This window comes from Bison bison, unplaced genomic scaffold (genome assembly GCF_000754665.1).
Source record: "Bison bison bison isolate TAMUID 2011002044 unplaced genomic scaffold, Bison_UMD1.0 scf7180017864032, whole genome shotgun sequence".
NCBI lineage: Eukaryota > Metazoa > Chordata > Mammalia > Artiodactyla > Bovidae > Bison > Bison bison.
Window position 1 is genome coordinate 144385 of NW_011494604.1, and position 23857 is coordinate 168241.

The following is a 23857-nucleotide window of genomic DNA, read 5'->3' on the forward strand; positions in this document are numbered from 1 at the left end:
TTTCCCATTTCCCTAAGGATAAAATTCAACCTCTGTACCCTGGCCTAGGAGACCAGTCAGGTCTGCTTTCAGCCTTTCTCTGGGGCCTCATCTCCCTTCATGCCCCACTCTGACAGAGGGCTTTGGACACTCTAGACTTGCCTCCGTCCTTCTCGTGCTAGGATCAATGTCTTCCGCAGGTCATCCCAGGTGTGCATCTCTTGTGGAGCACTCTTCCACATCACCAGTTGCCACTCCACTCCCTTCACCAGGCTAAGCAAGATTTCTTTCTTAGGTTTTCAGCTGCACCCTTGCCTCCTCTGACTGCAAGTCTGGAAGAGGGGGCTTCCTCTGTTTTCCCAAAGTGCCCTGCCCTACCTCTGGCAGCACTTTTCACACTTCTTGGGGATGGCCTGGCTACTGTAGGCTTGGAGGCCTACTGGGCTTGCTTCTGGCTCACTGTTCAAACACAAGAGCCTCATACTGGCACCTGTCACCTCCTTAAAAAGTGAAGTCACTCAGTCATGTCCAGCTCTTTGCAACCCCATGGACTGTAGCCTGCCAGGCTCCTCTGTCCATGGAATTCTCCAGGCCAGAATACTGGAGTGGGTGCCCATCTCCAGGGGATCTTTCCAACCCAGGGATCAAACCCAGGTCTCCCACATTGCAGGCAGAATCTTTACCTTCTGAGCCACCAGGAAGCCCTTAGCACCCAACAAATGTACGTTCATTCATGTTGAATACATGATGGAATGAATGACAGTGAAAATTGGCAGTACAACTGGTCCAACATAAGCACAAAACAAATTAAAAAAAAAATGATCAGACTGACAATTTTTTTTCACAAAAGATTTGAAGGAACTAACAATTTTTCTTTTACTTTTAAAAACTTTCTCCCCTTACCTTCCAAATCTACAGATATACTTAAAGCTCCAAGTCTGTGTTGATGAGGAACCAGGTGGCACAGAAATGTCAGGTGGGACTTTGACATGGTCAGAGGTCCACACATTACCAGCATCTTCAGATGTTCCTGTGTCAATATGGATTCTAGGCCCAGTTATAGGGGCCTTCTTACAGCAGGTTTAATGTGGAGAAATAGTACCCAAACTTGAGCATACATCACCAGGAGGACTTGTGACAGCCCAGATCACTGTCAGCGGGAGTTTCTAATTCAGTAGGACTTGGGTGGGACCCAAGAACTTACATCTAATAAATTTCCAGGAGATTCTGATACTACTTCTCTGGGCACCGTACTTTGAGGACCACTGGTATAGACTAGCTAAATTAAACCCAGGCTTTGGACTCAGATACAGTTGGGTTCAAATCAAACTGTACTACTCACTTGGACACTGGAGAAGTTATTTACTCTCTCTGAGCCTGTGTTTCCTCAGCTATGAACAGAGATTGTATAAGTACTAACCTCATCAGGTCCTTGCAAGAATGCAGTGAAATAATCCACACTTCTGGCACCTGCCATGGTAACTGGCAAGGTGCTGGCATATATGCTGCCATGGTGGTGACAGTGTATGAGTCTTTTTCCTTTCTCCCTTATTCTGAGGGCCATGGAGAAAGGGGTTCAAGTTAGAAGTCTCTCCAATAGAGTTCTCAAGTGGAGCTGTGTTCATTTTGACTGAGTTACTCCCACAAACAAAACAGTCACCCCCCCCACCTTTCAGAGCCGCTGGATGGGCCTGGCTCAATGGCCAGAGCCATGAGCATGGTGCTGGGTCCTGCCTCACCTAGACACAACCCTCCTAATACAGAACACCATGGTTTATGATGGGATCAGCATCCACTTTTCTCATGTCCACAGAGAGACAGCAAGATGCTGTGCTGCTTGGGATAGACCCTGGTCCCCAGAAATGACCTGAGCCCTCTTCAGGGCTGAGCTGTAATGAGGATGTGCCAGTGATAGCCATGCTAGAGAGGGTCTGCAGAAGTGTGGGGGGAGACCTGTGGGTGGGGAACCATCACAGAAGGAAGAGAGAGTTACGCTAGATTCTAAAAACAAGGTAGGATTAAGAAGATATGTGAAAAACAGGAAGAGGGCAGAGAGACTCATTGAGTCACGATAGAAGAAAGGAGTGAGCAAAGGCACTTATCATGAAGAGGCCGTTCCTTGGGGAATCTGAAGGAACCAGTCCAGCTGGGGCCTCTGGCTTTACGGTGATAAATAAGATGATAAATAAGTGAGATGATGGTGGGGAGTGGGAGTAGGCAAATGGGGTGGTGTGTAAATTGCACTCCAGAATCTGTTTCTAGTTAATGGATAATCACTGAAGGTTTTTCTGAAAAGGAATAATAAGGTGAAAGTGGTGTTTTTAGGAAGATGGATGACTTTCTTATTTAGCTGTGAATGGGAAAAGAGCATCATTTTGAAAATAAGCCTTGAGGAGCTTGTGGTGGGGGGGTGGGGAGGGTGGGGAGAGCTGCTGTCTGTATTAGCTGTAGGATTCCTGAAGTCAGTCCAATAAGAATCAAGAGCTAATGACTAGTATCTGAAACTTAACATGGATTATTTCATAATCTGATTTTTTTACTTTTGCTTCTCCACCTTCACCACCTCTTTTTTCCCAGAACTGACCTGGATTAAACCTTGGAGCTTTTACCCAACACAGCTTTAACTGAACAGAAGAAGCAGCTGCAGTAAGATCTGACAACAAATAGGATGGCATTGTCAACATTAGCTTATTTTGATCAGTAACTTGCATTGATTGAAATAGAGAGAAAAAAACTGACTGGCAATCTAAGCAAAATCCTAGACTCACAAAGAACTTTCATATATTTCCTTCTACTCACTATCTTTATGAGCCCCAGGAAGAAACAAGCTATGCCACTGCATACACAGCAAACCTGAGACTGGACAAGGCAAGTGGCTTGTCTGTGGTCGTTCATTTTCTAAAGTGGTTGGAACCAAGACTCTGCCCTGAGCAGAATCAAGCTATTTTTTAAATAGAGGAAGATGTTTGGTATTCAATAGCTTGCACATAATCAGAGCATGGGGCCAAGCTACACATGCAATACTTAATATAGTACAGGCAGCAGTTACTCTAATACCGTCATTAGTAAACTATGTGTCCTTGATTTTGTCGAATGGTAATCTGATACAAATGACAGTTTGTTCAAAGGACTCCAGTCAACGTTATTTGTATAGAGGTAGAATATACGTGGGGGGCGGGGGGTGGGGTGGATAGTACGGGTGTGCCAGGAGTCAGAGATAAGTATTTGGTTGGAGCCAGAAATTACTCTGGGGTAACTTTGAAGATGGCTGAATCTGACACCTTGAGGCAGAAGAATGGGGACAAGGGTGATCACCTTCATTACCAAATGTTCACTCAGCTTCTCTTCCATGAATGCCCTTATTATGGACAAACCACACGTGGGGTGACATGACTCACCTTTACCGTCAGAACTGGCTTTGCTGCTCTTTTATCCTTTCTTTAATTTCATCCCTTAAGTGAATTTCAAGCCTTGAATTATGACAGGTTGCCATGTATTTGACCATATTGCACTCACTCACACTCCCTCCAGGGGTCTGTTAGCCCCACAGCACCCTGCACAGTTCCCAGACCTTCACCCTCTGCCCAGTCCCATGTGGAGAGCGAGGGCGTCTCTCAGGACAAAGGTACTGACCGACCAGCAAACCTTTCTCCCTTCTTCTCAGCTGCTGCTCTGGATCTCAGCATCTACTGTGTGCCAGGTAATAAACATACACTGTCTCCAGTCCTCACAAAGACCCCTAGGGTGGGGTCAGTCCTGGCCATAGCTGTGGGCAGAAGTTCAGAGACTATAATAAGCCAAGCCCTCTCAGCCTCAGTATTTTGAACTGGAGTCTTGCTCACACCAAAACTCAATCTTTCCCAAGCAAGCAAGCCTGACCTTCCAAGCAGAAGTCAGGAACTGGACTCTCAAAAAGCAGGAGGAATTTCCAGATTGGGAGGAAGGGGAGGGAAGTAGCAAGACAGCCCATTTCAAAGTCAGAAACTTCCCATCTTCTCCTTTAGCCTCTAATTTCTCTGTAAAATTAACCACATTGGGCATGCACACTATCAAGCAGGTAAGTTTTCAAGAAAAGACTAAGGGCAGCAGAATCTGGGCTGAAAATATGAAGAGATTTAAAAAGATAAGTGTTCTGTTTATACATGTCCTGGTTGCATCTTTGATCTTTTAAACTTAGTTCTATTGACTTATCAAATTCTTAGATTTTCTTTCTGTTCTCATTCTCTTCATCATGTGGCATCTCCTTCTCCCCAGTTTATCACCATCTAATTTCCTAGTTGTCTTTATACTTTTCTCCTTAAATTCTGGAAACTGTGTTTTCTGGGTTCAAATTTTGCCTCCACTCCCCCACTAGCTAAAAGACCTGATAAGTTATTTCCAAACTAAGGTTGTTTGTCTACATGCAAAATTAGGATGATGATAATATGTGTTTGAATAAGTAATAGTGAGGACTAAAGGAGATAAATATGTCCAGCATTTAGCAAAAAGCCTGGCACATAATAGACACTTGATAAATGTCAGCTATTATTTGTATCATTTTTTATCTTGTCCATTTTAAGAGGTTGAGATCAACTGAGAATAGCATGTAAAAGCATTTTTGAAAGAATTAAAATAATACAAATGTAAGCAGTCATTACTGCCTTCTTTTTGCAAAATGAGTTACTGCACTAAAAGCTTTTAAAGCTGTGTCTTACCTGGCAAACCCATTCAGTTGGTCTCCTCTGTGAAAGAGGAAGAGGGATCTGTCATGTAAGGGTGGAAAGGTGACTTCAGATGAGATAACGGAGCCCATGGGAAGGAGAGAAGGGGAAGGGGATTCTCAGTTTCCCGCCATGAGGTACTTTCCAAGACTACGCTGATGCGCAGAGCGGGGACTATCATTCTGCGTTAAGGTGGAAGGAGAATATACCAAAGAAAGAAGAGTATCTTTACAATTCAATGCCATGTGTTCCCAAATAGATGCATATCTTTGCACATTTATTTATTCAGCCTGTTTTCCCCATGTAGTAGAGTGGGAAAGATGTTTAATAAGTTTCTAGAAATTATTATCTATACAGCATAGGGATCTAGGTAAAATTTTTTTTTTAACTAAAAATCATTTTCAGGGGACTGGTTGTCATTTCCCCTCCTTTTCACACGAAGGGTCTTGCTTGGAAGGGAGTGGCAGGCAGGGCGGAGAGCAAAGTGTTTCCCAGCAAGAGGCAGTAGCCTACTGCTGCCTCGATGGAAGGTCTTGATTCCTGTTTTTCAGGCACCCAGGCACCTCTGCTCCAGTCAGCAGGTTAACAAAAGTAAACAGATTTAATCCTATCAGAGTTTATGTCAGGGCAAGCTATCTCCCCAAGTATATTTACCATCGGTACTTGTCATATTTCCTTAGATAACAGTGCAAACAGGAAAAGAATCCAGAGGAAGAGGGCCTGGCAATGCACGGACAAGAGTTAAGGGACAAGGAGAGCTAGGACAGGAGAAAAGGGGAGAAGAAACCGGTTGGGATGCAGAAGGAAGTACGTCTATGAGTTACACGGTTAACAAAGATCTGGGTGCACTTAACAGTGTTAGGCTTGGAGTGGCAGAAGCCTATGGCTGCCCTGGGGAGGAAAATGTAACTACTGAGCATTTCGATGTTGGTCAGCATGGTATTGAGGGTTTATTATACAGTATGTCCTTTAACCTTGGCAAATCCCTATGAGATCAGCCTTATTTTCATCTCAATATCATAGATGAGGAAAATCCTCAGGTAGATTAAATAACTGGGCTGAAGCCACACAGCTAATAAATAGCAAGACTAAATTTACGCTTATACCTCTAAAATCCCAAATCCTACAATTTCCACTGTACCACTTGCCTTCTAGGTAAGTTTCCTAATGGCAGAGGTTTAACCCCTTAAGGGACATTTACAAATTTACTTCAATCATTTTGTAGAGAAATCCCTTTGTTTCTTCATAAGATAAATAATAAGAAACTTAAACAAGAGTGAAGGGTATAAAGTAAAAAGTTCCTCCTTGCTCACCATGAACTCTAGTCTCCAGAAGCACCATAATTTTGTGTCTATCCTCCACATCTTTTCCTACACTGTTTTTTTTTAATTAATCATATTATGTGCATTGACTCACAATTTTGTTTTTTCTTCAAACTAATGAAATATCATTATATTCTTTATCAGTATAAATAGATATAACTTTTTTAGTGACTGCGTGAAAAGTCACTACATGGATGAACCATAATTTACCCCTTTTGCTAATGATGGGCATTTAGGTACTTCTAAATTTGCATTATCACAAACAATGCCGAAATAACTTATTGAAGTGAATACCTTTATGTTATATTAGGTATCTCTTTACAAAAGTCCTTTTTTATTCCAGTAGGATGTATTTCTCAAAGTGAGATTGCTAGGTCAAAGGGGATGAGGCTTTTAATAAATAATTCAGTAAAGAAATTTATAGTCCCATGAGCAGTGTGTGACACTCCCATGTATCACCACAATCTTTCCAACAGGGGAGAATATCAATCTTAAAAAAAATTCTGATAACCTACTAAGTGAAAAAAATAGCTTCTCAGGTGGTTTGAATTTGGTATCCTTTAGTTATTATGAGTAGAGGACAACAAGCCCTGAGAGGCAGATGCGCGGGGTTTCCCAAAGTCATTCGCTCAGGCCAGTGACTCAACCGTGTACCCACATGCTAATCTCAGCGCACATGCAAATTTAAGTCTCACCAGAATGACAAATTTCTGTGTGCCCTGGGCCTCCAGAGGTCACTCACTCACTCACTCACTTATTGAATACCTACTATGAGACAAGCACTGTTTCAGATGATGGGGGTAAAGTAGCTGATGAGAGACAAGGTCCCTGAACTCTTGGAACTTATACTTTTGGTGGGCAAGTCAATAATAAACAAGTAAATGCATAAACAAGGTACATCTGGTCATGGCTGAGCTTTACAGGATTGCTCAGAAACTGGTAGAGCTTTGTATAACAAGTCCTGCTACTCTACAATAAGAGCCAAGACAGACACCCAGGCTCAAATCCTCCTCATAGCTCTTCTTGGCTGTTTCAGAATCTAAATTGGGCCCCAAATCTAAATCCTCCTCCTCCTATTCAAACTTGGGTTCTTCCCTATTTCCCATCTCAGTCAATGTGCAAGACTGAAAACTAGGTCTTGTCCTTGACATCTCTTTCTCCCTCACACTCCCTACAAAATCTATTATCAAACTGCTTTTATTTATCTCCCTACTATTTCTGGGATCCCTCTCTCTCCATTTTCACCATCACCCCAGCACAAGCTCCATCACTTCCAGCCTGGATACTGCTTCAGTTAACTGGTACCTGCACACACTCTGGTTTTCTTCCATGTGGATAGCACACTGCTGTCCACCTCCCAACTCTTTCTCTTTAAATATCTCCAAAAGCTGTGCACTGTTCTCAGGATAAATACACAGCCTCCTACCATGATCCATGAGACTACGCGATCTGGTCCTACCCACCCCTGCCTCCTTCCCACCACATGGAAAGACTTCCTCCTCTCAGTCATGGAGACATTCTTGCCATCCCTCATTCTCACTGAGCTCCTATTCAGCAGCCTTGCACATGCTATTAATTTGTCTGGGATGATTACACCTCAGCTGTCAACTCAAGTATCATTTCTCCAGAGACGGCCTCCCGAATGAGCAAAATCCGTCTATTACAACCTCTTGTTGTACCTTGTATCTCTTTCTCATGGTCCCTGTCATAGCTGTATTTCCACATTTCTTTGTTTGTCCTTCAGACCATAAACACCATAGAGTCCAAGGCCATGTCTACTTTTGTTTGAGAGCATGTCTGGTACATGGTATACATTAAACATCTGGCAAATAAGCAAATTCGTACAAGAAAGGGTAAACTGCCTGGAACAAATTTTAAGTGCTCTGAAAGTACAGAAAATAAATGGTTAAAGTTAACCATTTGTAATATGGCCAGACAAAAAGCAAGGAAGAAGAGAGTATGTTGGGGGTGGGAAGGGTACAAGAGGATGCTCATAGCAGTGGAGACATAGCTGCCCAAGTTAGTGAGGCCAGAATGAGTGGGTCTTGAATTCCAAAGAGCTTTAATCCACTCATACAGACTATGGGGATCTAGTAGAGGTTCTTAGAGCATTAAAGTGAAGGTGCATGCATGCTATACGTTGCTTCAGTCGTGTCCGACTCTTTGCAACCCTATGGATTGCAGCCCGCCAGGCTCCTCTGTCCAAGGAATTTTCCAGGCAAGAATACTGGAGTGGGTTGTCATTTCCTACTCCAGGGGATCTTCCTGAACTAGGGATGGAGCCCTTGTCTCCTATGTCTCGTGCATTGGCAGATGGATTCTTTACCACTAGTGCCACCTGGGAAGCCCACTACAGTGAAGGTGGGAAAAATTAACCCAGGTAGGTTAACCTATCATCTGTGTGGAGAATGGTTGGAACTAGACAAAGAAGTAGCAGGCCTAGAGGTAAGGAGATGGTTAAGCTGCTGGGATTAAGCAACAGAACATGGTACTGGGTTTGGGAAATGAAGAAAGTGTCAAATCCTTTCCTTGACCCACCTAAGATTTGTATTTTGGAAGATCTAGAAATGAGTACCAGAGAAAGACATGATCAGTCTTTTTAATTCTTAAAACACACAATTTTCTTTCTCCCCTAAGGACTTCAAATAATGAAATAAAGTATTAGGCTGAAAGAAACCCAGGCAAACAGTACAGTAATTACCCACCATCTCATCCCACTGCATTGCTGTTGGGGCAAGATGTTTAATAATTAACATCTGGTTAGACATCCCAGGGGCTTCCCAGGTGGTGCCAGTCATAAAGAACCACCTGCCAGCGCAGGAGACATAAGAGACATGGGGTCAGTTCCTGGATTGGCAAGATCGCCTGGAGGAAGACATGGCAACCCACTCCAGTAATTTTGCCTACAGAATCCCATGGACAGAGGAGCCTGGTGGGCTACAGTCCAAAGGGTCACAGAGTTGGATACGACTACAGTGACTTAGTACACATACATGCAGACATCCCAGAGGTAGTCAATTTCCATTTCTACCAGGATTCAATGAGACAGAACAAACCTGCTCCATGGTATGAAATAGATGTAAGAGCATGGCCTAAGAGTGAGGATGCCAGGATCCTCATCCCAACCCTCAAACCAACTCCACTGTGTCAACCTTAGACATCTGACTTCTCTGCACAGATTTCCTTATCTGTAAAATTGGCTGGGAGGGGAAGACAAGGACTGGGGGTGATTTCTACTTGTGTTCCCAGAGCACTGCGTTCTGAGAGGTACTTCAGGGAGCCTCACAGGAGGTGAGGGGTGGGGCAAGGGAGAGGAGCAGTACGCAGTCCCTTATCCACCACCTGAGAAGCTCCACTTTACTATTTACTATATCAGGGACCAAGGCATATTAGGGCTTCCCGGGTGGTAAAGAGTCTGCCTGCAGTGCTGAAAACCTGGGTTCAATCCCTGGTTGAGGAAGATCCCCTGGAGAAGGAAATGGCAACCCACTCCAGTATTCTTGCCTGGAAAACCCCACGAACAGAGGAGGCTGGCAGGCTATAGTCCATGGGGTTGCAAGGAGTCAGACATGACTGAGCAACTTCACAAGATGTATTAGATCTTCAGTATGATCCCAACCTTCACAACCACCACCAAATGAAAGCTAATGGTTTAGATGCTAAGAATCTTGTTCTTTAGAAGTCAGCTGTCTGATTTCCCAAAGAATGGTAACACAAGTTGATAGCTACATGGATCTATAAGTTAACACCCTTCTAAGATCTTTTTAAAAAGTCACAAAAGCACAAATGACACACAACCTTCTAGAATCTGGGGGGAAAAACTAACTTTTCTTTCTAGGAATAAAGTTTGAGTTTGGATGATGGTAACAAGTGCTATTAGCCATTAATGCAAAGGGCTGCAGGAACTTAATTTAGCCTTATCTTAATAGTCTGTTTTAAGAAGCAAATATTACTTGTGTGATAAAACTTTCTTCCTTTTTAAAGAAAAAAAGTTCAGAGAATTACACACACAAACCCTCTGATCTCGCCACAGCTCCAAACATAAAGACTATGGTAACTTCACAGGACTTCCTGACCTCAGAGGCTTCGTCAGAAGCCCAAGCCACACCAACTAGCCAGTGTACCCACATCTGACATAATCTCATTACTCACCCATACTTTGCAACTGCAGAAACTTGGATGCTAATCAGAGGGCTGGGCTGCCTCTTCTTTAGAAACAGAAGACAAAAAGGTGATAGACCAAAATGAATACATTCTAGTGCAGGGTTTTCCAAAGTTCATACCTCAGTTTCCAGTGGATCTTGAAAAAAAACATCAACTTACTGGATTTTTCTAGTAAGTTGCTGCTAATTTGGGGATTACTTTCTACGAATTTAAATGTTACTAAAGCAATATTTATTAAATTAATACTTTTAATCCAACATAGTGACTGTTTTCTTGTGTGTGTGTGTGTATACCTCTTGCTCCTATTTTATAAATCTCATATATGTGTGTACATGTCACAATGCAAACTATATTTCTTCTGGACTTAGGACTTTTCTGTGTTTAGCATTCTCTGGCTTTAAAATGTGTAACGCAGGTAGGCTTCCATTTAATGAATACCAGGCAAACACAGCAATCTGTATTATTTGACCACCCCAGCAGGAAATGGCAACCCACTCCAATATTCTTGCCTGGAGAATCCCAGGGACGGGAGAGCCAGGTGGGCTGCCATCTATGGGGTCGCACAGAGTCGGACACGACTGAAGCAACGCGGCAGCAGCAGCATCCTGGCTACTCACACAGCATGGCTGGTTCATGAACACATGGAGCTCTACTTTCCGAAGACTTTGTCCATTTAGCAATTTGTTTACTTTACGAATATACCCTTTGGTTATGGTCATTGTATTTGAAAAATATTCAGTGCTCAATATTCCTCACAAAAACAGAACAGCTTTTAAAATATGCTGGTGATTTAAGGATTGAGGTTTATACCCTAATGGGATTTTTGTCTGTAAGGCTTCTTTCCTTATTCTTTTTTCCTAAATGACTGCTGGCTACAAGTCCTAATTCTGGGGATGGCATGCTCAGGGCGAGAGTGAGAGTAGACTTCAACTTTCCTAAAAAGATAGCTCAAGGAGCTTCAGAAATCCCTAGCTGCTATGGAGTTTGAGCTAAACATGTGAGGCACAGGAGAGAAGTCTGTGCAAAACTGTGGGATTTTTACGAATTTGTTTTCACAGTCTAAGCTGGTGACTGTTCTAGTAGAATTTCGGGCACTTCCATGTCGGTACAGTTCAGTCCATTTCCTTGTGTATCATGAGTGTCCAACATTCACCCTCCTCAGCTTCAGACAATTTATAGGACCCACATTCTACAGAAAATGTGGTAAGCCAAAGACCTTAGGGATAACAGTTTTCTAGCCTTTTGCAATTCTCCCTCCCTTTCATTCTCAGCATTAAGCTTAAAAAGAATTATAGAATCTTGTCTGAATGAGATCTGATTACATCTGAGCTATCTTCATGTCCTCTCAAACTTGTAGAAACGGAATTCTTCCTGTACCTTCATATTACATCTTTTCCCGAAGAGAAATACAAGACTCAAACTGGTCTGTGAGCAAACTGAGCTGACCTCCCACTGACAACTAAGAGGTGAGAGGGTGGCTATTCCTAAAAGAGGGAAGTAAAAAAGGTAAAATGAAATAGAACAAGGCAGAACTTCCAAGGGAACTCAGGTTCCAGTTTGCAAGGTCACACCTACATTTCAATTGAAAAGGGCTGAAAGAACCTACACATTCTTTCACTATGCTCTCTCTTCCCACCTGATTTCACTCATGCAGATCATGGCCTGCTATTTCCCCAACTGATACACTGAGACACACAAAACCATGCTTTCAAAGCACAGAGGATTGGCCTGGAGGTTAAGGAAATGAAAATGATGGATGGATGAACACTTGATGGGGAGACAATGATCATGGGGTAAAGTTAGGGAAGTGAGCAGATACAAAGCAGAAAAGTGACACTGAACATGGTTAGCAAAGAACCTCCTGTTGTGATCCTATAAAATAGTAATAGATTCTGAATCATATCGAACTTTCCATCATATACTGAGGATACATATACCTCTCAGGAACGAACTAAGTGTATTTCTGAGCCAATATGGTTGTCACCGTATCTAAAACCTATGGCAAGTATCAGATGAAAGGAAAGAGTAATTAGGAATTGAAAGAGTGGTGTTTCTGCCTCTATCACTCCGGCTTTAGAGACCAAGAAGTGCCTAGGGAGCAGGAGGAGGCCAGAGGCTCTGAGTTTCTTTCTTAGTTGCACCTGTTTCGTAAAGGCCTAAGCTAATAAAAGTAAACAGGTTCCCACAGGCAGAAACTCGATCCAGTCTCCGCACATCCTGGCGCCCATGCCAAGAGCCACCAGAGCGCGGCCCAGGCCTCCTCTGTCCCGCCTGCGGCCAACTCTGTTAGGCCAGGCAACAATGGCTTCCTCTCTCCTTGGGCCTGACTAGGACCCATTTTCCCATGGCTCACCTGTTGGGAGCCAGGTGAAGAGCAGCAGCCAAGGTGCGGGCAGCTCGGAGCCCATACCGGCGCTCTCCGGCCCCTTTCAGCTCAGGGACTGCGGGGACACTGTGTCTTTCTTCATCAGCGACCCGTCCACGACGCACCACTTCGCCAAGGAATCCCTCTGTTTTGCCCTCACTCGGCGCAGCGCGGCCGGTGGACCGACCCTGGGCCCGGGGCAGGTACCGCCGCCTCCTGCCCACCTGGGGCGCTCCTCGCGGCTCCGCCTCCAGCTCCTAGCGCCGGGGCTTCCTGCTCCGCCCCCGGCCCCCGCCCGCGGCCACCTTTCATACCTGCCTCCGCCCCCAGGCAGGCTGCCAGGTGATTCTCCTCAGTGAAACAGCGTTTCCTGCCACTCTCCGCTTTGTCTACGGAGCCTGTTACCATATTTTCCAGAAGTTCTCGGGAAATCTTACGCCTAGCAAATTTCTCCCCGTTTGTAAAATTCTGTGGATATAACTTTTTAGGGAATATTTCCTGCCGTATGTTTCCATTCACTCATACATGCTTGGGAAATTCTTTTTCCCCCCACTAAAACCACACTTATAGGAAGTTTACATACAATGATTGTTCAGATTTTCTCGAAATAAAGATGCGGGGTATGAACTAGAGAAACAGACTTAATCTTCCAAGCTGTAAAAGAAAAGGATGTTCATGATAAAAAAGTTAGAAAAATATGAATTAATGGAAGTAAGAAAAAAATCCTGCTCCCACCACCCATAGTTAGGCATCGTTAATGTTGGTTTAGTCCTTTTTGATTATTTGCCATCCTGCATGCAGCTCAGCAGCCCCTTGCAGACCTCAGCCACGGATTCTAAGTCTCTTTGCATCAGGCCACTTAGGATGTAATCCCAGCCTCTCCTTCCCTGGTAGGAAACCACGTGTAGGGATAAAGCAAAACAGAGAGAAAGGCAGCTTACCTTCAGGAAGCAGCCAACCAATGACATTAATTTGGAAAGTAATATAAACATTGGCCAATACAAATAGACAGCCATTTTATACACCTCTCCTTTATTGGGGATTTCTCACTGTGCTCCTCATTATGTAAAGAACACAATTCTCCTTTCTCCTAGCCACCACCTTTTACCTGAAGAAAATAGTTATAAAGATCTGTTAAACATGATTTCTGGGCTCCCCTGGAGGCTCAGACTGTAAAGAATCTGCCTGCAATACACAAGACCCAGGTTCGATCCCTGGGTTAGGAAGATCCCCTGGAGAAGGGAATGGCAACCCCCTCCAGGATTCTTGCCTGGAAAATTCCATGGACAGAGGAATCTGGTGGGCTACAGTCCATGGGATTGCAAAGAGTCAGACAGGACTGAGTGACTACCACTACCACTAAAGATGGCTTCCGCCCTCAGGGAACTGCCCTTCTGCTCACCAACCTTAGAAGTCAATATTATTTCTCCTAAAGTATATCTCATGTTTTACTTTGCTGGGAAGGTTCCTTTTCTCCTGGCACTACTGGAGTCCCTCCTCTCTCCGCCACCCAGAGGAGCATCCTTGTCCTGAATCTGATTGGAGGTTTCAACCCAGTTTCTTCTTTCCAACTCTCCTCCTTCCCCTCTATTCCTGGGTCTGGCCTCTGGTTCCCCAATAGGGCCTTTTCACTTTAAGTGTTTTTCTTGTAGCCTTGTCTCTTCTATAAAGTAGGAAGTATAATCAGGAAGTGCATGGCTAAAGGCAGATAGTACAGGATGTTTAAAAGCCCACAGTGGGATCTAGAATAGCAGGAGCGGCAGGGTGCAATGTGAGTGAGGGATTCTCCCCCACCACCTCCCAGGTCCCCTGTACATGCTCCCAGGAACACTGTGTGTGTTTTACAGTTTGTGACCCTGAAGGATTTCTGTGTCTCCTGGCTGAGAGAATTGTTCTAGGGAAATTTTCAATTCCATTCTAAAAACGTATGAGCCTTCTTCTTAAACCTACCTTGCTTAGCCCTTGCTTTGGTATTAAGGTCGTTTTGATACTCATTGAAGTCAGCATTTCCCCATATTTATTCCATAGAACAGTAGTTCCATGAAATGTTAATAAATAGTATATGGGGGAAAGGGCTCTTTGATCAAATATATTCAAGAAATGCTGGATTAAGCTAAATGAAACATTTTTCAGGACCTGTCAAACCCTTAGGGCTGCTACTACACATTTGCATATCCAAAGGAATATGTCACACAGTATTTCCCAGCATTGTTCAACCATATAACCTTTTTTCTCATACATATCTTAGGACAGATGTCCCATGGAATGTGTTTTGGGAAAGCCTGGTGGTCTAATCCAAACACAACTCTGGGATACATAGGAATGTATGTATATCCATAGGAATAACAACAAAAAAACACCTTTAACAAAAGTTATGCCAAGTGCAGTAGAATTAGAAAATTTCCTTGTTCTCTTTTGGGAATCACTTGGTCAATTGAACATCTACCTCCACTGCTTCCCTTGGAGTGAACACTTAGGTTAACTTTATATGGTCCTTAGCCTACTATGGTGTATCTTTTTTCTTCACCACTTATTAAGTATTATGTACCAAGTAATGTCCTAAGTACTTTACATGGACTATCTCATTAAATTCTCACAATAACTGTATGAAATAGAAACTTATTGTTAATCCCACTTTATAGATGTGGAAGCTGAGATACAAAGAAGTAACTTGCCCAAGGTGACAAAGCTGGTAAGTGGTGGGATTTTGAGTCTCAGTGAGGCAGTCTGATTCCAGACCTTGTGATCTTAGCTATTATACCACCATACACTCTCACTTACTTGTGTCTCAGTGTGTATAGTTGACTCTATGTGGAAAGAACAGTTTCTTTCCAGTTAAATTATTTAGCTCCAAACAAAGAAAAATTCTATTCCACTGCCATGAGCTCTCCTGGGCCAATGATTTTGCCACCATGTGCCACTCATTCAATAAAGATTAGATAAGAGTATACGTTTGTTTCAGAACAAGTTCTTTCATGGCTAGATATAGAAGTAAAAAATCACTTGACCTGCTGATAGTGACTGAGACAAAAGTATCCTCATCTGCAAAATAATAATAGCTACTATTTATTAAACACTTATATTGTGCTAGGCAGTATTCTAAGCACTTTTCATTTTAACTTCAATAATTCTTTCAACTATACTCTGTGGCAAAGACTATCATTGTCCCCACTTTATAGCTGAGGAACTTGAGGCACAAAGATACAGTTATTTACCTAGGGTCACCCAGCTTGTAAGTAACAGAGCTGAGATGCAAACTTAGGCAACCTATCTTCAGAGCACACACCCTTAGTTACTACTCTAGCCATACTGTGCTTCTTTGTGTTCTCTAGTCCAGACTCTAAAACCAAGTACTGAGCTTATGATCCCACCATGTGTAAATGTACTTTTGAGTTGAAACTGTATCCATGACTATTCTGAATACTGAATCCATACGTGCAAATGCCTCTGTGTTTGAGAATATTGTCGTATTTATACATCTATGTGCATATTTATTAAGAAAGGAGAAAAGAAAAGAACATGTAAATAAAAATTAGCTTCAGACAGTTCAAGCTAAAGGATGGCAAGAAAAGAAAGTTGCTAACCAATGTTGTACCATTTGAAGTGTGTCATTCATTTTATATGCTAAGCATATAGCATAGCACCTAGCATATAGGTAGTGCTCAATAAATATTTGTTGAGCTGTTAATCCATAGTTTCTGGACGATGTGACATGTAATCTGGGTTTGAAAACAAATAAAATTTTGCCAGAGTAATCCAAGCAGAGGGATCAGCAGGTCAAGAATCATGGGACCAGGAAATAGCAAAGCCTAATTATAAGCACTTGAGTTCTGCTAGACTATAAAACAAGGTGGGGGAGTGGTAGGAAAGTATGTCAGAGAGCTAGCCAGGGTAAATAAAAGGCCTTGCATGACCGGCTGGAGAACTAAGCCTTCATGTAATAGACACTGGGAAGACAGCGAAGGGTTTCAAGCTGGGTAAGGCACGATCAGACTTTCCAAAGTTTATCTTTAGAAAGAAACTTGGCAGCAGTAAAAAGAATGGTAGGTGAAAATTGAGATGAAAGGCAGGGAGACCAGTTATTAAACTGTTACTATAGTCAGTGAGGGCTTAAACCAGTCATTAGTGTTGGGAAAGGAGAGGAGAAAATACTTTGGCAGATATTTAGAATATGCTGCTGCTGCAAAGTTGCTTCAGTCGTGTCCGACTCTGTACGACCCCAGAGACGACAGCCCATCAGGCTCCCCCGTCCCTGGGATTCTCCAGGCAAGAACACTGGAGTGGGTTGCCATTTCCTTCTCCAATTAGAATACAGAATTGACAAAATTGCTAATAAGTTAGATGTGGAAACTGAGAGAAGAATATGTTTCTGACTGTTGAGCCTAGGTGGACCATGATGCCTTTAAAGAACATAGATATATAGAAAAGTTTTGAGTCACTTCAGACACATTGCACCCTAGAGAATAGTCGACCATCCAAATGAAACTCCTGTGGATGGTTGGACATCTTTATTAAGTGTGATTGATCAGATGAAGTTAGTAGAAGCTGCATACCTGTATAGGGAGGTCTGGACTAGTAGAGACTGAGAAATCTTCTGGATTAGTGGGATATAACAAGACAGTTTATCTTGGAGTAGGGCTAAAAGCAGGAGGTAGTACAAGCTAGTGAAAGGAGTTTAAGAACAAATAACATTTATTATTACCACTCCTATTCAACATTTTACAGGATATTAAAACTAGTATGGGGCTTCCTTGGTGGCTCAGCTGTAAAGAATCCGCCAGCAATGCAGGAGACGCGAGGTAGATCCCTGAGTTGGGAAGATCCCCTGGAGGAGAGCACAGCAACCCACTCCAGTATTCTTGCCTAGACAATCCCATGGACAGAGGAGCCTGCTGGGCTACAGTCCCTAAGGTCACAGAGTCAGACACGACTAAAGTGACTGAAGTGACATGCATAACTAGTATAATAAGAAAATAAAAAGTAAAAGCCTGAAAATGAAGAATAAAGATGTTGTTATTCACAGTTTTATGATTACCCACACAGAACATTGAAGAGAATTTGTAAATTATTTATAAGGACTAACAAGAAATGTTGCTGGAAACAAGGTCAATATATTTATGTCACTTGTGGTTGTACAACCAGCAACATCCATTTGGAAAATATGACTTTAAAATATATATTTGCAGGGCTTCCCTGGTGACTCAGTGATAAAGAATCTGCCTGCCAATGTAGGAGACATGGGTTCAATGCCAGTTCAGGAAGATCTCACATGCCTCGGAGCAACTAAACCCATCAGATCAGATCAGATCAGATTAGTCGCTCAGTCATGTCCTACTCTTTGCTACCCCATGAATTGCAGCACGCCAGGCCTCCCTGTCCATCACCAACTCCCAGAGTTCACTGAGAGTCACATCCATCGAGTCAGTGATGCCATCCAGCCATCTCATCCTCTGTCGTCCCCTTCTCCTCTTGCCCCCAATCCCTTCCAGCATCAGAGTCTTTTCCAATGAGTCAACTCTTCCAAAGGTGGCCAAAGTACTGGAGTTTCAGCTTTAGCATCATTCCCTCCAAAGAAATCCCAGGGCTGATCTCCTTCAGAATGGACTGGTTGGATCTCCTTGCAGTCCAAGGGACTCTCAAGAGTCTTCTCCAACACCACAGTTCAAAAGCATCAATTCTTCGGCGCTCAGCCTTCTTCACAGTCCAACTCTCACATCCATACATGACCACTGGAAAAACCATAGCCTTGACTAGACGAAACTTTTTTGGCAAAGTAATGTCTCTGCTTTTGAATATGCTATCTAGGTTGGTCATAACTTTTCTTCCAAGGAGTAAGCGTCTTTTAATTTCATGGCTGCAGTCACCATCTGTAGTGATTTTGGAGCCCAGAAAAATAAAGCCTGACACTGTTTCCACTGTTTCCCCATCCATTTCCCATGAAGTGATGGGACCGGATGCCACTAAACCCATACGCTGCAACTATTGAGCCCGAGAGCTGCAACTACTGAGCCCACATGCCACAGCTACTGAAGCCTGCATGCCCTAGAGCCCATGCTCTGCAACAAAATAAGCCACTGCAATAAGAAGACCTTGCAAATCCCATGCACATTAGAGGAAATCTGACTTAGTATTCTTAGTATTCTGACTTAGTCCTTCATTGGAAGGACTGATGTTGAAGCTGAAACTCCAATACTTTGGCCACTTGATGCGAAGAACTGACTTACTGGAAAAGACCCTGATGCTGGGAAAGATTGAAGGTGGGAGGAGAAGGGGACAACAGAGGATGAGATGCTTGGATGGCATCACCGACTTAATGGACATGAATTTGAGTAAACTCCGAGAGTTGGTGATGGACAGGGAGGCCTGGCATGCTGCAGTCCATGGGGTCGCAGAGTTGGACACGACTGAGTGACTGAACTGAACTGACATAGTATTATACATATTAAAAGATGCTAACAACAAATGCTATTTCACATATAACAAATTGGTTAAAATGTAAAAGTCTAAACCTACCAAGTATTGGTAAAGATGTGAGAAGTGTAAATTGGTTTAACTATTGCGGAGAACAATTTGACAAAACCTCGTAAAGTTAAAGATGCACATATCCTAGGATCTTGTGATTCCCCTCTAGGTCTCCACTCCATAGATATTCTAACTCTTGTGCACACATGTGCAAGGGTGTTCATTGCAAAGCAATTTGTGCAAAACTTGGAAACAACTTTCTACTGGCGGGAAATAATACTATGGGGCTTATAAATGGAATGAGATAATATTGCACTGTTAAAATTAATTAACTAGATATATACCACAGATGAACATTAAAAATATAATACCATATAAATAAAGATGTTGCAAGATACTTCTCTGTCAAATATTAAGACACAGAACAATATCATGCAGTGTTATGGAAGATTCATTTATATGTAGAACAAAGTATAAAAACATTCAGGGAAATGGGATTCACCAGCATTAGGGTGTTGTTACTCCTGAGAGGGAGGGAGGAGAGAAATGGAAGGGACTTTAGCTGAATCTGTGATGTTTTATTTCTTTAAATATCTGAAACAAATATGCTAAAAGTATAAAATCAGCTATATTTAGGTGGTATAAGTAGTACCAGTTATATTATTTTTTATAACTGATATTGTAAGAGTTATTTACTTTCAAGACGAAAAAAGAGAGTGAGCACTGGATGTAGAATCAGACCAAGTGTTTGTGTCTTGACATTTCCACTGGCATTCAGTGTTACTCTATGTAAGCCATTTTGGGCTTCGAGGTTTTTATCTATCAAATGGGAAACTGCATAAGATAACCTTCTTGGTCCTTCCCACCTCTGGCATTCTGCAGTTCAAAGGTGAGAAGAAGCCAGATTAGGAGACGTCAGGGTCCCTTGACTGGACAGAGAAAAACAGAGCCAACACGTAACTGACCTCCTTCAGAGAAGGGTCCTGCCAGGCTCTGCTGATTCTGAGCAGAGGGATAGACTCCATGTTCTGCCAAAGCATGAAACTCATTCTGTAATCACACTTGTCATTGAAAGGTCTAAGAATCTGGTTCTTTCAATATTTTCTTCTAAGGAGGGGAGACGGTGTCTGCATTCCTGAGGCTGGAGCCATAGAGAAGAGGTCCATGTTCTCAGGTCATAGCAACCAAGGCAGAAAGCCCACAGTTTTGCTACCATGAAAGGGATTTTTTTTTTTCTTTTCTAACGTTTCTTTCTCTTTTGTCAAGGCCTGGTTTGCTGTGTAAACTCAGAGCTCCTCTGAGAAAATGAGCTCAGTCCATGCACATCTCTGTAAAGCTCAATAAGGGTCAGAATATCCAGTTCTTTGCAGCACACTCAAGACTCTGATTCAATAGTCTATGAGGGAGGCCCAGGAAACAGGTTTTTGTTTTTTTTTTTTTAAGTTCCCAGGTGGTTTTAATGTGCAGCCAGAGTTGAGAAGCTAATTGAAGGGTGTGCTGGCTCAGAGAATGCCCCATGTATTTGCTACCAATCAGGGTATTCCCCAGGGCAGTCCCTAAATGAAACACTTTCCAACACATCTCCCATCTCAGCTTCTCTTTAGTAACTTTGCTTTGCCACCACCTCAAGTGACAGAATAGGAGTCTCTACTTCAAAAACCATGGTTCTGAGAGGTGTAACTTTGCCCCTTTTTTGGCTTCTCCATCAGGGCAGTACAGTACCTTCAAATGGCAGTGAATCTCAGGTTATTACCACGAAGTAATAGCTCTAAACAATTATAACAGTAGGAACACATGTTCTCGGAGAAGGCAATGGCACCCCACTCCAGTACCCTTGCTTGGAAAATCCCACGGATGGAGGAGCCTGATAGGCTGCAGTCCATGGGGTCGCTAAGAGTCGGACACGACTGAGCAACTTCACTTTCACCTTTCACTTTCATGCATTGGAGAAGGAAATGGCAACCCACTCCTGCGTTCTTGCCTGGAGAATCCCAGGGATGGCGGAGCCTGGCGGGCTGCCATCTATGGGGTCGCACAGAGTCAGACACGACTGAAGCGACTTAGTAGCAGCAGCAGCAGCAGCAGCAAATGTTCTCTAAGCCTGTTTCTTTATTTGTAGTAAAAGCGAGTTAAACTAGATCAGTAGTTTTTAAACTGTGTTCTGAGAAACTATTCTGTGAAATATCTAAGGGGTTGCCTCTGCCTGATTTGCAAAATCAGTGGATCAAATGATCCAGAAGTTCTCTTCCAGAATCAACATTAAACTATTCTAAATTCTACAGGAATAGATTTATGATACCGTCAAAGGCTACTGTAACCCATATAGCTTGAGGCCAACTGAATATCATATTTACCAACCCTGGACTAAAGCAGATATTACAAACTGGCTACTTGCAAGCCAAATCTAGCTCAAAGACTTGTTTTGAATTTGCCTGAAGAGTATTTTTATTTTTCCTTTCTTAGTAGCGTTTAGAATTTTTCCAAATTTAGAGTATAAAACAATTCTGAAATCTGCACAAATAAAAGGTGTATCACTCAATGAAATATCACACTATAAACACACCTTTGCAACCACTATTCTGGGCAAGTTATAGATCAGTTAACACCATTTCAGAAGGTCCTCCTCATTACCCCTCTTAGTCATTCCCTCCTTCCTCTTCTCCAGAGGTAATCACCATCTTGACTTCTTCCACTGCATTCTGGTTTTGCCTCTTTTAATATTTATATAAAGGAAATAATAGTACAGTTTTTTTGAGTTTGTCTTTTTGGCTTAATATTAGTGAGCAAAAAGTTAGCAAGCAAAAGAATTAGTAAGATTCTTCTATGGTTTTGCATGTACCTATAATTTATTAATCTGTAACTTATTACTTTTCATTTCTGAATAGTTTCCCATTGTTAGAATATACCACAATTTATTTATCCATTATATTGTTGATAGATACTTTGCTTATTTTTACAATTTGGCTATTATGAATAATGATGGTATAAAATACTTATAAATGTTTTGGAGGCCACACACCAACCCATTTTTGCTTCTATATTTCAGGGTCAAATGATCAATTTATAGGGTATGTGTGGTGATTTTATTTTATATTTTGTTTTTTAAATTAGATGATAATTATTTTACAATATTGTGATGGTTTCTGCCTTATAGCAACATGAATCAGCATTAGGCATATATATGTCCCCTCTCTCTTGAACCCCCTTTCCACCTCCCTTCCCATCCCACCCCTCTCAGTTGTCACAGAGCACTGGCTTTGGGTCACTGAGTCATACATCGAACTCCCACTGGCTGTTTTACACATGGTAATGTGTATGTTTCAGTTCTACTCTCTCACATGATCCTGCCCTCTCCTACCCACAACTGTGTCCAAAATGTCTGTGTCTCCTTTGCTGCCATGCAAATAGGATTATCAGTACTATCTTTCTAGATGCCACATATATGCATTAATATATGATATTTGTCTTTCTCTTTCTGACTTACTTCATTTTGTATAGGCTCTTAGGTTCATCCACCTCATTACAAATGACTCAAAATTCCTTTTTGAAGGAAATTCCTCTTTGTATCAAAGTAATATTCCATTGTATATATGTACCACAACTTCCTTTTTCATTCCTCTGCCAATGGACATCAAGGTTGCTTCTGTGTCCTAGCTATTGTAAATAGTGCTACAGTGAACACTGGTGGTACATGTGTCTTTTTTGGTTCTGGTTTCCTCAGGGTATATGCCCCGTAGTGGGATTGCTGGGTCATATGGTAGCTTTATTCCTAGTTTTTAAAGGAAACTCCATACTATTCTCCATAGTGGCTATATCAATTTGCATTCCCACCAACAGTGTAATAGATTCCCTTTTCTGTGTGATGATTTTAATATATGTCCATGAAATCTTTGACCCTCCTGTCTTCAAAAGGGGGAGCCTAAATTCATGACCCTCAAGTATAGACTGGACTAACTGACTCACTTCTAATGAATAAAATAACAGAAATTACACTGTGTTACCTCTGAGACTAGGTCCTAAAAGGCATTACAGTTTCTTCCTTGTCTCCTCTGGGGGAAACCAGTTGCAATATTATGAAGATGCTCAGGTAGTCCTATGGAGAGGCCCACACATTGAGGAAGCAAGGCTTCCTGCCAATGGATGTGTGAGTGAGCTATCCTGGGAGGAAATTTTCTAGCAGCAGTCAAGTGTTCAGAAAAGCTGATATCTTAACTAAACTCTGAGAACCCTGAGCCCAAAATTCTACAGCTAAACTACTGTCAAATTCCTAACCCACAGAAAGAATAAGAGAATATATATTATTTAAAGTTACTAAAACAGTATTGCTATTATGCAACAGTAGACTACCAGTAGAATAAGCATGTATTCAATCTTCATCAGATCAGATCAGTAGCTCAGTTGTGTCCGATTCTTTGTGACCCCATGAATCACAGCATGCCAGGCCTCCCTGTCCATCACCAACTCCCGGAGTTCACTGAGACTCATTGTCCATCGAGTCAGTGATGCCATCCAGCCATCTCATCCTCTGTTGTCCCCTTCTCCTCTTGCCCCCAATCCCTCCCAGCATCAGAGTCTTTTCCAATGAGTCAACTCTTCCCATGAGGTGGCCAAAGTACTGGAGTTTCAGCTTTAGCATCATTCCTTCCAAAGAAATCCCAGGGCTGATCTCCTTCAGGATGGACTGGTTGGATCTCCTTGCAGTCCAAGGGACTCTCAAGAGTCTTCTCCAACACCACAGTTCAAAAGCATCAATTCTTCGGCACTCAGCCTTTTTCACAGTCCAACTCTCACATCCATACATGACCACAGGAAAAACCATAGCCTTGACTAGACGAACCTTTGTTGGCAAAGTAATGTCTCTGCTT

General features: G+C 42.5%; 1 protein-coding gene across 4 annotated transcripts in view; it reads right to left on the bottom strand.

Annotated features, from left to right (window-relative positions):
* Positions 1 to 12773, bottom strand: part of ILDR1 (immunoglobulin-like domain containing receptor 1) — a 40091-nt gene extending 27318 nt beyond the window's left edge. For all 4 annotated transcript variants that reach the window (XM_010834245.1, XM_010834244.1, XM_010834243.1 and 1 more), the window contains exon 1: positions 12519 to 12773. In XM_010834245.1, coding sequence (XP_010832547.1) covers positions 12519 to 12573 — 55 coding nt within the window. In that variant the 5' untranslated portion in view covers positions 12574 to 12773. The remainder of the gene's footprint in view (positions 1 to 12518) is intronic.
* Between the last annotated feature and the right edge of the window lie 11084 nt (positions 12774 to 23857).